The sequence below is a fragment of the Macaca thibetana genome, chromosome 1 (assembly GCF_024542745.1).
Source record: "Macaca thibetana thibetana isolate TM-01 chromosome 1, ASM2454274v1, whole genome shotgun sequence".
NCBI classification, from domain to species: domain Eukaryota; kingdom Metazoa; phylum Chordata; class Mammalia; order Primates; family Cercopithecidae; genus Macaca; species Macaca thibetana.
The window spans coordinates 57,866,937-57,883,486 of NC_065578.1; the positions used below are offsets into that span (position 1 = coordinate 57,866,937).

Genomic DNA, 16,550 nt, shown 5'->3' on the forward strand with positions numbered 1-16,550 from the left:
AATGAGTGAATACTGCTTTTAAGGTAGATTTTCACTTCCTTTACACCTTCTATAGCCTTATCGTTGACAGAATGTGTATTGCTTTCGTAACGAACATCGTCATATACTCTAACCTTTAACCAAAACTCGCACCATTTTCATTCCTTATCTCCACATCTATGCTAAACACTTCTCTCTAGAGCATCCTCCCACAGATGCTATTTAACCAAATCTGATTAGGCGGTTTCTCTTCCCCAGAAATTGATCTCACTGCTCATATTCCAGAGAATTTTCTCATTTGTTTAACCATCCATTACCCTGGGAGTCTTTTTGCATCCTAGTGTCTTAGCTATTCATGTTGGGCTTTATCTGTTTTCCCACTTACTAGATAAGGCTTCTTGTGGGAAGAAACCAAGATTTCCTCATCTTTGCTTCCCCTACAGTGTTCTGTATAATAGATGCTCAACAAATCTTTGATAAATTAATATGTGGCATTTTTTTGCAATTCAATGTATATATTGCTAATAATTTAGAAAGAATCGAAATGATCACTTTATTTTCAAAATTTTATTTTTATGGAATCTTCAGCATGTTTAAACTTAATTTTTAGAACAAGATAAAATCCAAAAGCTTAAAATCAGATATTTTATAATGTGTCACAATTAAGTATGGAGAGTTGTCATTTTTGAGGAAAATCTTTCATAATTCTAAAAATGCAGATATTTACAATATTTTTAAATACAGACATATACAACATGGCATGTTTAAATGTACAAAATAGTTGAAATTATATTTTATTACAGAACATTCCAAAATTCACACTAATTTTAGAAAGTCCACAAACACTGATAGCATTTGGAAAAAACAAGCAACAAGTTTATCAATAACCATGCAGTATGTTTAGTAACTTATACACAACACATAATTTACATGTCAAATCCACAAACCTAAAGATATATGATTGATCTATTTAACTCATGCTAGAATCTAAATACTATTTTATAATTCGTAGGTTTAAACACATTTTACAGTAATCTATGAAATAGGAATATAAACTATGAAAAATATTTAACTGACTTCTTAAGAGACGAGGAAACGTCAAAAAGAGCAAATCAGGCATTTTTTCCCTGAAATTAAAGTTCTTATGGATACCTTTGTAAACATCAAAGGAAGAAAATAAAAACAACTCAGACATTATAACTTAATTTTACCTTCTCAAACTTCTGTTTAGAGCTCTTGGCATAATCACAGCTCCCCTGGGATATTTTTATTTTCTCCTGATTTAGGAGACAACATATTTATTCCCTCTCTTGTTCCAGGAAAAATGTAAGGTGGCTTAGAAGATAGACTCAGAATATACTAGAAAGTATAATTATAGGTTAAATGAAAAAGAAAATAGAGAAAGCAGAATGTGGGGGAATAGCACATAAAGCCATTTAAGAAAAGGTCAGGAAATATATCCTAAATTATATTATTCTCCCGCACTGATTTTCTGGAAATATTGCAAAATATATTAATTTGTAAGAAAACTAATATTAAAGTACTGGTAAACTAGAGCTGCTGATCAAAATTCTTTTTAAATCATTTATTTACCCTGACGAAGCAGATGATCATAAAAATGTATGTGCTTTTCTTTGTGCTTGGATAAAACAAGTTTTCCTAAATACCATATAAGTGACTCTAGATTTAGACCAATCTAGCTATTGGTAGAGTATAGGTGGAAAAAAAAAAATGTGGGCACCCTTACTGAATTTCTACTGAGAATTCCATCAACTGCTGTCTGTTGACTTGCGACTGGATGGCTTCAACTCAGGTGGTCACGTGTTACACGGCTCTTTTGTGAGCACAAAACAGAGCAGCATCAATTCCAGGGCATCCTGACTATTAGTTCCTCCAGCTCAACTCATCAGGACTCAGCAAGAGAAATGGGAGGAAGGTAATGCAGAGGAGGAGACCTGCTCCGGTTGGCATGTTGAGGCCACAGTCTCTGTTGGGTTGAGAGCTGCAGATTCTGACTGTGCTTACAGTCTGCATGTCACAGACCTTAACCCCACTCCTAGGGGCAGGGAAGGAATGGTATGGACAGAAGACTGGGAGCAGCATTAAATAGCTTCAGGGAAACATGAATGGTCTGTTCATCTCTATTCTACAGGCCTAGCTCTCAACAAATAATAGAAAGAAGGGTCTTGTATCTATATGCTGAGAAGAATGGAGGGAGTGACGATGAAGGAAAGGGTTTGTGGGAAATGGAGAGCAAAGAAAGGTAGTAGGATGTTTCCCTTTCAAGTGCGGCACGAGTTTCAAAACTATAGATTAGGGACCGACCAGAACAAAATATCTGAAGACTAAAAGAAACCACTGCTTCCTATCTTTTCTGAAGATGAATGGTCCCAAGTAACCCGCGTGAGTTTTGGTTAGGTTGGGAAGGAAGTTCAAGTCTATAGATCTATAACCATGGAAACTATAGTGCTCTTGCTTGGGGTGGCAAAGGCTTCCCCAAGAACTGTGCTAGTGGGAGAAGGGGACAGAATAATGACTGCTATTTTTCCAGTGATGCCCTTCAGAATATAGGCAGTGCCAACTTATCCATTACGCACAGTACCTAAGGCCCACAGTATTTTAGAAGCCCAGAAAAATATTTTAATTTTTTTTTAGCCTCATAAGAAAACACTGAACTTTTAGACTAAACAAAACGTTTTAATCTAAAATATTAATACATTCATTTCATACAAACACAATTGTAAAATATCACTTTAAATTTTGTATGGAAGAAGGGGTCTAAGAAGGCAAAACTACCTAGGGCCCACAACAATCATATTGCAGCTCTGAATACAGGGTCAAACAAATTGTAACTGAAGCCATATAATTTGAACAGGAAACTGAAGATAATTTAAAAGGATTAGAGAAGAAAGGTCAAGGCTAAAATAATGGAGATGGAGAGTCTGAGCTTACTGATCCTGCTCCACTGCTTTTTCTTTCCTTGAATGCTACTTTGGAATTAGGTAAGTCTAATATTGGGGAAGTGCTAGCGTCGATTTCCATTAGCCAACCCAGAAAACAAAAAAAAAATTAAGCTCATTATTTTATAGCCATTGCGCAATAATAAAGACAGAATCAGGATGAAGACACCTGCATGTCTTTAAGTCCCTTAGTCCTTTCTTCACTTCTGTAAACATTAGAGGCAGGTGTTCCTTTGAGACCCTGCATCCTGAACTTCCTGTGTCATAGGCCCCCTCAGTTCTAGACTTCCTCTGTGCTTCTCCAAGGCCCTGGCTCCATTATCCTCGGTAGTAGCCCAAGGCTGGCAGTGACAGCAATGTGGGTACCTGTGGTTGCAAAATTGTTTTAAGAATATGACAAAAGAAAAAGGAAGCAGGGAAAATGATGGAAGAAGAGATAAAAAAGTAACCAATGTTAACATACTAAAATTATGCTGTTAAAAAGATGGGGAAGGATTTATACACTAATTGCGTTTTTTAAATAGTAGCACTGAGATATTTGTACTTCACACTTCTCTGTAATTTTAAAATATATTTTACAAGACAAATGAACTCTATAGTCAGAAAATACTAAATATTACTTTGAAAATTGTGCTCTCAAGGCCCCAAACTCTTGACAAGTATCATCCTTGAGATCCTCACGATATGGCTTAGATTAGCAAATACGGTTAAACATTGGCACACAGGACAGAGAAACTCAGATTTGAGAGCAGTACTTTTAACAACTTCCATTACTTTCCATTACCCAAATTCATCAGTATTATAGGGAAATGTCAATCAAGAAAGCTAATATAAAACACTTTCTGTATTTTTTCACCAATATATCATAAGGAAACAGGTCAAAAAGAAGATGAGTACAAAGGAATCAAGAACTGCCTTTCACAGAATCATGCAACTTCTGAGCCTGGAAGGGAATACTAAGCCATAAAATTCAGGCCCTTGATTTACTGGTGAGCGTGGGGTTCAGGTTATGTGTTTTGATTAAGGTCACACAGCAAAGTTGGTAACAGAGTTAGGGTAACAGCTCAGGTTTCCTGACTTTTGGTATAGTTACTCTTACACTCTCAGCCCTCAAATGAATTGTTTTATAAGCTATACTTCATTGTTTATCCTAAGTGCACACAGAGAAATGGAAAAATTTCTGTGTGTTTTTTTTTAATGTATGTTAATTTGTAAACTGTATTAACTGAAACTTTTTTTAAATGTATGTTAATTTGGAAACTGTATTAACTGAAAATATAAACTTCACATAAGTAGTCCAACAATTAGAATGAACAAATATAATTTTGGTTCTGGAAGGACATTAAGAAGTTAAGTTAGACTTCAGTTACACAAGAATTAAGGCTCAGGGAAAGTAAACTGTGTTGACATCCCCAAATCACAAAGTTGAGACAAGAACCAGGTCACCTAAACCTGGCTCACTGCTTCTTCCAATACTCCTTATTCTTCATTGGCTACTGATTACAAACAAAGCAAAAATATAGAATGAATCTGGTTTAGATATAACGAAACATTAGTAAGAATGCTTGGTGAATAGGTATAAATCAATTCTCTGACTACTAAGAAATAAACTGAAATCTATTGAATTTCAATAAATGAGGCAGCATGACTGCTTATTTTATTTTAAAATGGGCTTAAATGCAGATCACAATTCTGAGTTTTGGTGTCATTTAAAGATGATGTAAGGCTTAACAAATGTAAAACAAAATTCTAATGTTTAAAATTTTCTAGATCAGGAGTTGGAGAATAATAGCCAGCAACCTATGTTTTATGAGGCCTGTGAGTTAACAATGGTTTTTATAGTTTTAAAGGGCTGAAAAAAAAAAAGACAAAGAAGAATGTCTTGTAGAGATCACATGCAGCCTGAAAAGCCAACATTACTTACAAACTGGCCCTTTACATTAAAAAAGTTCCCTGACCTCCATTATAGATTCAGAAAGCATATGAAACTGGGCTGAATATGTAGTATGTCCTGAAAGGCTTGTTCTAAAAATTAAATCTCTGATTTATTCCAGCTTTATTATCATTTGCCTCTTTCTCCTAATAGTAGGTAGTAGAAAAAAACAGTTTGAGAGTTATGATTACCTATGTTCCAGTTAAATGAGGTTTTATCAAACCTACTAATGTAAGTGGACACACAATTGAAGCTAATTATTTTATGTGTGTAAAATTAGTTAAAATTTTTCAGACAGCTGAGAAAATGGCATTTGCTATACAATGAAATGGAAGCAAGTATCCATGATTAAAAACTGGTCATTTCTCCTTTGGGTTTTTCCTGTTTTTAAGATTTTCTTGTCATGCCTCTCTTGGCCTCCTGTTGTTAGATTTATTAATCAGTAGTTCTAAACCACATTAATTATCTCAGTGACCACCCATCCATATCTCATTTATAACCATCAACACATCTCACCAGAACATATGGAAAGAATCGAAGTGCTTCTAAATGAAATATGAGATACCACAGTGGAACATAAGTGACTAGTTCAGGGAAGAAATGACTTAGAGACATAGTCCAAATCCCAAGCTGAACACAACAGTAAAGCCGACCAGGCTCCTAAGTTTCACAGCCTACAGCATCGCTCAGTAAAGGTCTAGAACACCGTGGTGGACCCTGGTTTGCAGAACACTCTGATCATCACTGTATAAAAGCAAATCTGTATCTCTTCCTTTTCACATGATTTATGTGGCAAAGTTTGAATTTTGTGAAATAGAGAAAAAATACCAAAGCTGTGCCAATGTTAACCACAATCACTTCAAGGTTATAACTTTGAAAGTAAGATCTACTGTGTCAAGATTAAAATGTCTTAACTTTAAAATAATCACATTAACAATTCCTTTGTACAGTTCTCTTCGGTTACTCCATTCTCTTGGTTGCTTTTATAATTGGAAAGGAACAAATTTTCTATTTCAGTCAAGAATTCTTCAGCCATAAAGCAATTGGTCACTTTGCTCAGAGTCTTCCTCATACACTCCAAAAGCTAGTTGAAAAGAAAAGTTTTATATTTAAATACAGAAAAAGTATGAGGGTTTGCATTACTATCATGATTTTTTCCCTTTCCAGACCTCACATTTCCTAATGCTCAAATGAGAAACACTCTCCTTAAAAATGGCTGAAGATTAACTTGTGTTTAATAGTCATAGAGCTGGAATGTAGGAAATTGCTGCTGAGGAACACTCAGCTTAGTACCTTTATGATTTTACATAAGGAGACAAACCTGAGATTGTTTATGTGACACTTTCTACTTTGGACATATTTGTGACTTTTCTTCATTTGTAGTCACACTTACAAAGCAAAATAATCCTGAGCATACACACACACACAACTCTATGAACATAAAAACATAGGATTCTACCATTTCAAAATGAGGATGCTAGTTAGAGTCTACTTCCTTGGAAATGTGCATATACTTCTTCAACAACACAGAAAAAAAGTGGATATAACAGAGGAGTAAAAAATATTAAAAAGAAACTTAACGTTTAAATTTTCTATCCCCAACTGCTATTTAAAAAAAAAAGACAAATGTTACAAATCTACTAGCCTTCAATCATTACAGAAGCAAAACCTAGAAGTGAACTGATAGAATTCAAAACTCTTATTTCCTACTAGAAAGTTAAATAAAATGACTATTTAAATGTAATTGTTAGAGTTATACCATCATTCTTAAAAATGATCAATTGTTAAGGCTAAAATGGAAACATGGCACTTTCAAATTTAATAAAATGAGACAAATGTTCTCCATTGTGTACAATAATAATCTGCTAAGAAATTTATCAGCTGACACTGACAAATTTATTCTAAAATAGTATTTTTTTCTATGTGCAAGCTTGGGCAACAAAACACATTACTAATTATCTCCTAGAAATTAATTTTCCAAAGGAAAAAGTAATAAAATATACAGAAAATTATCCACAAAGTATCAGGCATCATGGGAAAACACATTGAGATAAATAGCTTTAGAATCTGTGAACAATGGAACCAATTAAAATGAAGGCAGCTTACTTTCTGCAAACAAGTCAGGTCAGAATCCCGGCGAAAGATTTTATCCATGGGGACGCTGCTGTAGGAAGAAATATGAAAACAAACTGATGAAATGAATACTATAAACTAATCAGTTTCGTAATAAACTATCACAGATGCCATACATCACAATTTTATATTTAACTTGGGTTTTCTCTGAAACATAATTTAATGAGCAACACTGCAGATGTGCAACCATCTCAAACTACAGTACATACCTATGGGAGAGCCTGTATTTTTCTATTATCCATCTTGTCTTTTCAAATACTAATCCCCACTGAGGTTCTTCTAACATCTGCTGTACTTCAAATTTGTAAGGTAAGCCTAGAAAAGCATAAAGAAGCACATTTTCATCAACTATTTCTTAACTCGCCAATCTCCTTTTAATTATAATTAAAATTCCCTTCAGTGTTTTTACAACCACAGCTTCGTAGACCAGCTGAACAGCACTTTAAACATAGTGGGCATTCATTAAATATTTATTGCCTGACTGTACTTGGTCCACTAAGCATATTAATGCCAAGCTATTAATAATAATAAAGAACAGTAGAAGTGCCATTTACATGACAGCTCTATGCATGGCACTATGATAGGATGATCATGTAATTTATCACCTAAACCAAGAGACTTTTTGAATGAAAGAAGGTACTATGAATAATTATGCCTGAACCACAGGTTTAAATTGGGATTATCCTAGACAAACTGAGACACATTGCCATCCAAGTGATAATTTAAAAAACACATATATACAGGTTATTAAGCTTACAACAATGCCATATCTTTTTTTTTTTTTTAACAGGTGAGAAAACTGAAGCTGAGATACATTAAAAAACATATTTAGGCTAGCAAAGTGGCACGACATAGATGTTAAAACCCAGCAGGTTCGCCTCACTTCTGAGCCCAAACTCATTCCACCTCCCTAGAAGAGCTAATCTAAGACTAGACAAGAGGATAGGATGAACTCTAGGGAGGCAGCAACTGCTTTGAGTCAAATTTGTTACACTAAACTCTGGCGGAAAGAAAGAAGCCCAAGGGGTGGACATCATATATTCATCTAGAAAGGAAAAAATACGAAACAATGAGCTATCTTAGCAATTTTTCACATATCCTTCAAGAGCCCCATGCAAATGTATCTGTAGCATTTTTTTAAAAGCTCAGCTGATTCATTACCAAAGGCTGATACCATCATAGTAACACTTACAATGTGTACTATGTGCCACCTAAAACTTTATGTGAAATCACTTAAATGAAGTAGCTGCCATTATTCCTGCCCAGCCCCCTGCCCTTTTTTTTTTTTTTTTTTTTTTTTTTTGATGAGGACACTACATCATAGAAAAGTTAGCCTGCTCATAATCAGATATAAAGGCATAGGCAGGATTTGAACCCAGGCAGTAAGACTCGAGAGTTCTGCTTTTAACTTTTACATAATACTGCCTCTCAACTGGGTTTCTACCATGATAAGGCTTTTCAAATAAATAAAATGCCAGCAAATCAGAAGTCATGGAAAAAAAAAGGGAAAAATACAACTGTTTCCTCATAATGAAATAAAGCATAGCTTAACTGTCAATATGCTCTAAAAAGGTATTTTTTCAGGTGTTTAGAAGAAGGACAGAGGACAGCAAGCCTGATGATGATGACTGATCTTTTTTATTTAATTGCTCAATTTTCCTCTTCTCCAAAAACTTAAAGAGTGACACATTATAGTACGTGGAGTACTAAGCAAACTCCTTTTGGTGATAACGATCACTTACTTGACATGCTTTGATTACTTACTAAATACGGATACCAGCTATATAATCATAACTATCCATTGAAAACTTATTATTTCTAAGCACTTTACATATATTACACACCTTACAACCATATACCTACTGTAAGCAAGGTAGTAATTTTTTCTCATTTTACAGATGTGGCAAAGGAGAATGAGAGAGTAAACTGCCCAAGGTAAAATAAGCAATAAATGTCAGAGCTGGGATCTGATTCCAGTAGAGTGACTCCTGCTCTCAGTGAAAGTTGAAAATGAAAATAAAGAAAGGTAAATAATGCATTTTCAATCTATGCTGATGCAAAAACATGAAAATACACACACAAATCATATACAGGTCTATTTGGTATTTTTAGAATATTTTTTAATTTAAAAAAAGGTACTTTTAAAGTCAATAAAAGTTTCCTTTTATAGAGAATATTTTTATCCACTAAAATATAAGAAAACTAATCACTAAATATATTTCCTCCCTGTCACAAGTAAAGAAAACATTAAACCATTAGAGATATTATAAAGATATGACCTGAGTTAAAAGTACTGTAGCACAAGGTATCCCATGGCTTCTAGAAAACCTTAATTCTTGCACCAGAGGATTTCTAAGGGCAAAGCAAAAGACCCAGGATTAAGATCTAATATGCAGCGTTAAGCGTGGACAAGTCATTTACAAGACAGCTGTGTCCAATGGTAGCTCACGGGAGCATCATGGATAGTTCCCTCTAATGCTTTCAAGTGGTTCTTTCCCATCTGGGCTAGTTTCTTCACATGCATGTGCTGATCTGTATTTTGCCAAATACTCCAGGGATACCCTTCTACAAATCTCCAGAGTTCACTCTCCATTCTGTTTTCTGTTCTCTTGGGGCGCTGTCTCACAAACTCAGCTGTCTTGGTCTCCTTATCTCCATCACCTTAACTGAGTCTGCCTGACTCTGGGTGGGTTTCTCCTTCTTGTGCCATATCTGAAAACCCTCTTAAACAGTAAGCTAGGGTAATTTCGGGCTCTTTTCATTTGTTTCCCATATCTTAGCAACTGCATTCCTTTGCTGCTCAACGTTGTGTTTAAATACCATTATTTTATATACTTTGTCCAGTGTTTTGGTAGTTTCAGACAAGTTCTTGTTACTTCATTTGGCCAGAGTAGAATTCCATGAATTAAATTTTAAGTTTCATGTAATTCTAATCAACATACATTTAAAGTCACATGTACTGCTATTGTATTGGACACCACCAGAATTGAGGTTCATTATCAAAACCTAGCAGTCTGTGAGATTATAAAATGATTAAAGAGAGAACAATTGCGATTCTTTTTATAAAACTGTACTGAGCTTAAGAGTATTATGTATTACGTGCTATGCTCAAAATGGACATTCCAGACTAAAGTTAATGCCAATATTATTAACTCAATAAAAACCCACATAGTGTTGACCACCTCCTAGATGCAAAGCAATTTATTAGGTGCTACTGGAGAAAAAGACAAATAAGACATAGTCCCTGCTCTTCGGGCATACAATTTGTTTAGGACTTGCTAAATAGATAAATTGCATTAAAAGACAAAGTGACCATGAAGGGAGGAATAAAGTGTTGCAGATACATAAAAAATAGAGCAACTAATACTAAATAACATGGGGGCAGTGCTGGTAAGTCTTTATAAAATATAAGGCATCCAAGTGAGATCATTAAGAATGAAGAGAAATTAATTATTAAACAAACATTCATTTAGTATCTACTTTATGCCAGGCCTTGTGCTAGAAACTGGATAGAAAAATGGGTACAATACAGTATTTATTCTCAAAGATCTCATGATCTAATGGGAAAGAGTACAATGTGGGGTAACTGTAGTGGCAGCGTCCAGGGGACCTGACCTAGAGCAGTGGTAGTAATGACAGAATATCCTAGAGTTATTTAGCCTGTTGTTTCCTCTGATTATTTGCTTTCTAGCCACACTCCCTTCCTTTTCCTAGTCTGCTATACTAATTCCCTATCCACCCAGAAATGACTGGACTACAAGTGGACATAAACCTCGGAGGAATCAAGTCAAATGATGGTCTATGCCAATCAAATTCTTTCCTGAGATACAATGGGAGCAACGAAATATACAAATTGAGTTAGTCATTGTTAACCCCTAAACTGGGAGGTGACAGACAGTTGGTGGTCATTTTTTTTTTCATTTGCATACCATCACAGAGAAAGCCAGTCTGCATTTATAAAAAAATTTTCATGAGAACAGAGACTGTTTTGTTTACTGCAGTATCTCCAGTGCCTAGCATACACACTGCCTGGCCATAACTTTTCCCCATATTTCAATCCTTTTGCCCAGTGGCCATGGTAACAAAAGTGGGGACTTGAATATAGCAGGAGATTAAGAAAGGGAAGAGGGTGGCTGCACTAGGGTGGCACCCAAATAATGATTCCCTAGTTGAGGGCACAAACTCTTGCATTAAATACTTTTGCACAGTTGCAAATCTTTTGATTTGTATGAGTCAAATAAATGAGAGCAGAAATAGAATAAAGTTATTTTTGTTGAAAACTTACGGTAAGAGCCATCTGCGCTAATTTCCTCACTTATAACCAGGCAGGTAATCTGAGAATATGGTAAGGGATTATTTCGATTATAGGGACTAACAATCATTCCAATGAACTTTGCACCTCCTCTGGAGAAGTAGCTCTACAATTACAAGAAAAATATAATTAGTTTCAACTGCATAAACTCAAAAGCCAATATTTATCCATACTAACATTTTAAACATCTAATGAGGAAAAGCAGGAACAAAAAGGTGCATTAAAAAGTTCACATCTGGCCCAGAGCGGTGGCTCACGCCTGTAATCCCAGAACTTTGGGAGACTGAGGCAGGTGGATTGCCTGAGGTCAGGTCAGCCTGATCAGGCTTGAGACCAGCCTGGCCAACATGGTGAAACCTCATCTCTCCTAAAAATACAAAAATTAGCTGGGTGTGGTGGCACATTCCTGTAACCCCAGGTACTCAGAAGGCTGAGGCAGGAGAATCCCTTAAACCTGGGAGGTGGAGGTTGCAGTGAGTCGAGATCGCACCACCTGCACTCCAGTCTGGGTGACAGAGTAAGAAGACTCTGTCTTTAAAAAAAAAACAACAAAAAAAGTTCACATCCCAACTGCAACTAAATCAAATGCCTTAAATATTCATTTCACATTGTACATTTTTCAGGCAAAAATGTGTTCAACCAAATCCAAAATGACCCTTAAAAATAAAAAAATGGCCTACACAATCTGTATTTGCCATGAATATATTCACTAATTATATTCACCACCCTGCATCTGTAATTCTTATCAATACAGTAATAATTTACAAATACCCTACAGCAAACCCAGTCACATATCAAATGTAAAATCCCAGATTAAAATAAAACTTTTTCTCCAGCTATTAAAAAATACATTATGTCTCTTATTATTTCAGTTATATTTAGTACCTGTCCTAGTTGTTCCCATCAATTTTTAAAGGCTCTGGGAGTATTTATCACTGTAACATTCATGGCTTGTCTGTACTTAATAAAGTAACTGACTTTCTAAATGTTTACATAAACAATTATCAATCTCTCAATCAGAAAAAAAAAAATGTATGTTCTTTTAAAACCCCCAGTATACATAATTTTTTCTTTTTTTGGTTGGGTGTGGTGGCTTATGCCTATAATCTCGGCACTTTGGGAGGCCGAGGCGGGCAGATCACCCGAGGTCAGGAGTTTGAGACGAGCGTGGCTAACATGGTGAAACCCCATTTGTACTAAAAATACAAAAAATTAGCTGGGTGTGGTGGCACATGCCTGTAATCCCAGCTACTTGGGAGGCTGAGACACAAGAATCGCTGGAACCTGGGAGGCAGAGGTTGCAGTGAGCCGAGATTGCACCATTGCACTTCAGCTTGGGCAACAAGAGTGAAACTCTGTCTCAAAAAAAAAAAAAAAAAACAAAAAGAAAAATAAATAGATAAAACCCCCATTATAAAGAAAATTAGAAATCAAATACAAAAAATGTTTAAAGTTTATCTATTTAAAAGGGAGCACTGAGGGGGTGTGCAACCATTTACAGAATATAAATATACAGGTAATACCTGGTATTTAGCTTGTGTGTCAATATCTCGTAAGGAAGGATTAGGATCAAAAGCAGGATGAGAATGATACCATCCAATAACACTGTAGCCTCTAACAGCCAAGGTTTCTGAGGCCTGTGTTTGTGATACAGGATCCATCTCACACTGTAGTCCTGTACTCAGACTGTTACATGGTTCTGCTGCACAGACCTATAAACGATTGATCCTCAAATGATTATACTAAAATCCTGTTAATTCTATTACTCTAATGTTATAATTCTTTCAGAGATACAGAAACTTTTCAAGGCCAAGACTTTTATTTGACAATATCATAGGCGCCTTTAACTTGCAAATGACTTATACTCCAAAAGTCTGATTATATGCTAGGAACTTAGCATGCATTTTTCTACTCAAACAAGGTCATAATAATGGTTAGTTTTCCAGGTCAGCCCACATAATACCCGTACAAAGGTATTTTTTCAATGACTCCTGTTACTTATGACAACAATTTCAACAGAATGATGCATACAAACTTTCAACTACAAGTGTTAGTACATATTTCTGGCCTCTTAAAAGTTGTAGTTTTTTGCTAATAAAGGTAATGAGGACCCAAGGCCTGGCAATGTTCTCTCTTGGTGGTAAAAAGAAAAAGGTGCTCGGCATATGGAATGTTAAGTTACTTCTGGGAATAGATAACTTGCTACATTTGCATATTCTCATATATATCATAGGTAAAGTATGTATTTTAATTATATTCACTGAATTCTATAAAAATATTTGGTATGGTAGTAGGACTAAATAACTAAAACATTTTTTAAAAGAGAGAACTTACTTCAACTACTTTATCAACTTCTGAGTATCTTCCTCCTAACAGACCAATCACTTCTGCCATAGAAACATGAGCATGCTAAAAGAAATACAAGACAGACTTAGCCCAAACGCACAAACCCACCTGACAAAAAAAATAACAAAACTCACTTATTGTAAGAAAGTCATTTGTAAGTACAGTCATCATGCTTTTATAAAATAAAGTAGCATAGGAGAGGAACTAGATGCTAGGATCAGTGCACAGAAACTATTTCAGGTCTCTCTTCACTGCTGGCTGAGAAGCTTTCAACCAAACACTTAAAAATTCTCAGACTCTACTTTTGCAATTGCAAAATGAAGATACACTCTTCCTATTCAAGGAAGGTACTATGTAAGGATACAAAGTAAAAATCACTCTAAATCCTTCTACACAAAGACATCACAAACACAAAAACTGTTGGAGGTACTGGTAGTTTAGTATAAACAAAAAAACCCTCCAAATTACAGGAGTTGTGCTTTGTTTCAGTGATCTAAAAGGTGGCAGACACAGATATTAGAAAATTAAAGTAGGGTTAATGATGGTAAACAGTCTGCAAAAACTCACATTAATTTATTTTCTCTAAAATATGGAAACATGCAATTGTTTGGCTTTTCTCCAAAAGAAAAGACTTATTTTTAGATTCCTTGTAAAAGAGGATAGTTAAGATCCAAAATACACGTCTTCCATACTCTGTCTTACGCCTGCAATAAAAATACACAAGAGTAGAAATCAGAATAACTAAGTAAACACAATAGATTATCCTTACCAAATCCATTATTAAAAGTGCTTCTGAAGCCACTTTCACCTGAAATGGCTCCTGAAATATAAAAAACAAAACAAAACGGGGGACCATAAAAACAGAGATTTTGTTCTCCCCACCTGGAATGCCCACCCTGTTCTCCTTCATCCACCCCACCAAGTTCTCAGCACTAACCAAAGCTCAGCACAAACTAGATTTTTAAAAAACATTATGATTTAAAACCCCAGCAGGGAGAAATTGTCTCTCAGTTTCAGTCATGCCTTGCACATATGGAAAAAGAGTAAGTATTTCCTGTTTGACAGGGGGAAGCGGGGATTGTCTAGGGTCATTCATTAATGCATAAATAGTACCTGCTTTTCTTCACTAAAAAAATTACAAGGTATCAGTTGGAAGGGATCAAATGAGCTGAAAAAGAAAAAAAATTATTTTCAATATCAACAAGATTAGGAAAATAACATTTGCAAATTTGAAAGTGTATATCAATAATCTGAACCCAAATTCTGTCTAAATGAGAAAAATATTAAACTAGGAGAGTTTTGTAGGAGATTCCATAAACCCTTTTGAAAGAAGCACTGTTCTTTTAGATTTAACAAGAACAAAAAAAAAACCCAAGAACTTTGAGATAAAGTTACTCCATTGTCTTAATTTCCTATTACACTCAAAGAGGACACTATAAACTATCAGACATATGTCCCACACTAAAAGGAGATTTCAAAAAGTTCAATGAAAATATAATTATCTGTTATGAGACCCCAAAAAAAGTTCAAGAAAGATGGAAGTTTATCAAAAACACTTGTCAGTTCAATAATGTGCCAACAATAGAGTAGGAACTTAAAACTTTTTTTGAATGAATGAATGACAAACGGTTCTGGTAAAGATATTAATGTATTAGTCCTATGATAAACTCTTGTATTAAAGTGAAAAAGTGGCCAGGTGCTGTGGCTCACATCTGTAATCCCAATATTTCGGGAGGCCGAGGTGGGTGGACTCCTTGAGCCTAGGAGTTCACAACCAGCCTGGACAACATGGTGAAACCCCATCTCTACAAAAAAATTTAAAAATTAGCTGAGCATGGTGGCGTGTGCCTATAGTCCCAGCCACTCGGGAGGCTGAGGTGAGAGGATCACTTAAGCCCAGGAGGTGGAGGCTGCAGTGAGCCATGATTTCACCATTCTACTCTACTCCACTCTAGCCTTGGTGACAGGGTGAGACCCTGTCTCCAAAAAACAAGAAGTGAAAAAGTAAAAAGAGGTGAAAAAGGGAGAACCTAAGCGAAGTCAAAAGCACACATAAATCTGAGAAATATCAGAAAGTCTTTGACGAGTAAAGAATTGAGGCTTGAAAACTATATTAAGAACAATAAAAAGGTTTTTTAGGCTATCTTCAGGGAAAGAAAAACACACAGGAATACATTCGCATTAACACAACTGGAAGAGAGCAGGGCAATTCCGTTCTCATTCAACCACAGATGGTTAGCTTCAAGAGAACATTTTGTTTTGCTTAATAATGTATCCCAAGTGATCAGAACCGTGCCTGACATATACCGTAGACATTCAAAGATACTTGTTGGATAAAGAAAGACCTTTAAATTAGAAAGTGTTTAATCAACAAAAAAGAAACTGAAGGCCAAGATAGATGAGAAAATAGCACAGAAAGAACATCCTGGAGTACTTAAGAACCACGGATATGGAACCGCTGTCAATGTTTGTTGAGGAACTGCAGAGAATGGGAAAGTTATTGAAGGACTAGAAATGGACAATTATTGAGCTTGTTTCACAATACAAAAAAGCAGACTGCAGAAAAGGACGAATTAGATGTTGAATAGTAGTAAAATTCTAGAAAAAATTATGAAACAGCTGATTTGTGATCCTTAACCAAGTGAAGAGGTGACTAAGCAAAATAATGAGTTCCTGAAAAGTCATGATCAGTAGACCTTATTATAGTCACTATTCATAGGAATGATCTGTTAGAAACTAAAGACTTAAAATATATTTTATCTGAAATTAAACAAGACATCTGTTATGATTATCCTTCTGCATAAGATAAAGATATATGGGTTAATTGTGGTAATCTATATAGCTGATTGAAGAATGAATGTCTTCATTGTTTAAATATATGCAATGA

General features: G+C 35.3%; 1 protein-coding gene across 3 annotated transcripts in view; it reads right to left on the reverse strand.

Annotated features, from left to right (window-relative positions):
- Positions 1-531: 531 nt before the first annotated feature.
- MYSM1 (Myb like, SWIRM and MPN domains 1) overlaps positions 532-16,550 on the reverse strand; it is a 922,196-nt gene continuing 906,177 nt past the window's right edge. For 2 of the 3 annotated variants that reach the window (XM_050804006.1, XM_050804012.1), the window contains 8 exons: positions 14,777-14,831; positions 14,433-14,483; positions 13,652-13,726; positions 12,841-13,029; positions 11,291-11,423; positions 7,215-7,320; positions 6,979-7,036; positions 532-5,956 (listed from right to left, as the gene is read on the reverse strand). In XM_050804006.1, coding sequence (XP_050659963.1) covers positions 5,798-5,956; positions 6,979-7,036; positions 7,215-7,320; positions 11,291-11,423; positions 12,841-13,029; positions 13,652-13,726; positions 14,433-14,483; positions 14,777-14,831 — 826 coding nt within the window. In that variant the 3' untranslated portion in view covers positions 532-5,797. Of the gene's footprint in view, positions 5,957-6,978; positions 7,037-7,214; positions 7,321-9,284; positions 9,358-11,290; positions 11,424-12,840; positions 13,030-13,651; positions 13,727-14,432; positions 14,484-14,776; positions 14,832-16,550 lie in introns of those variants that run through there. The other variant, XR_007728770.1, reaches the window with a different exon arrangement.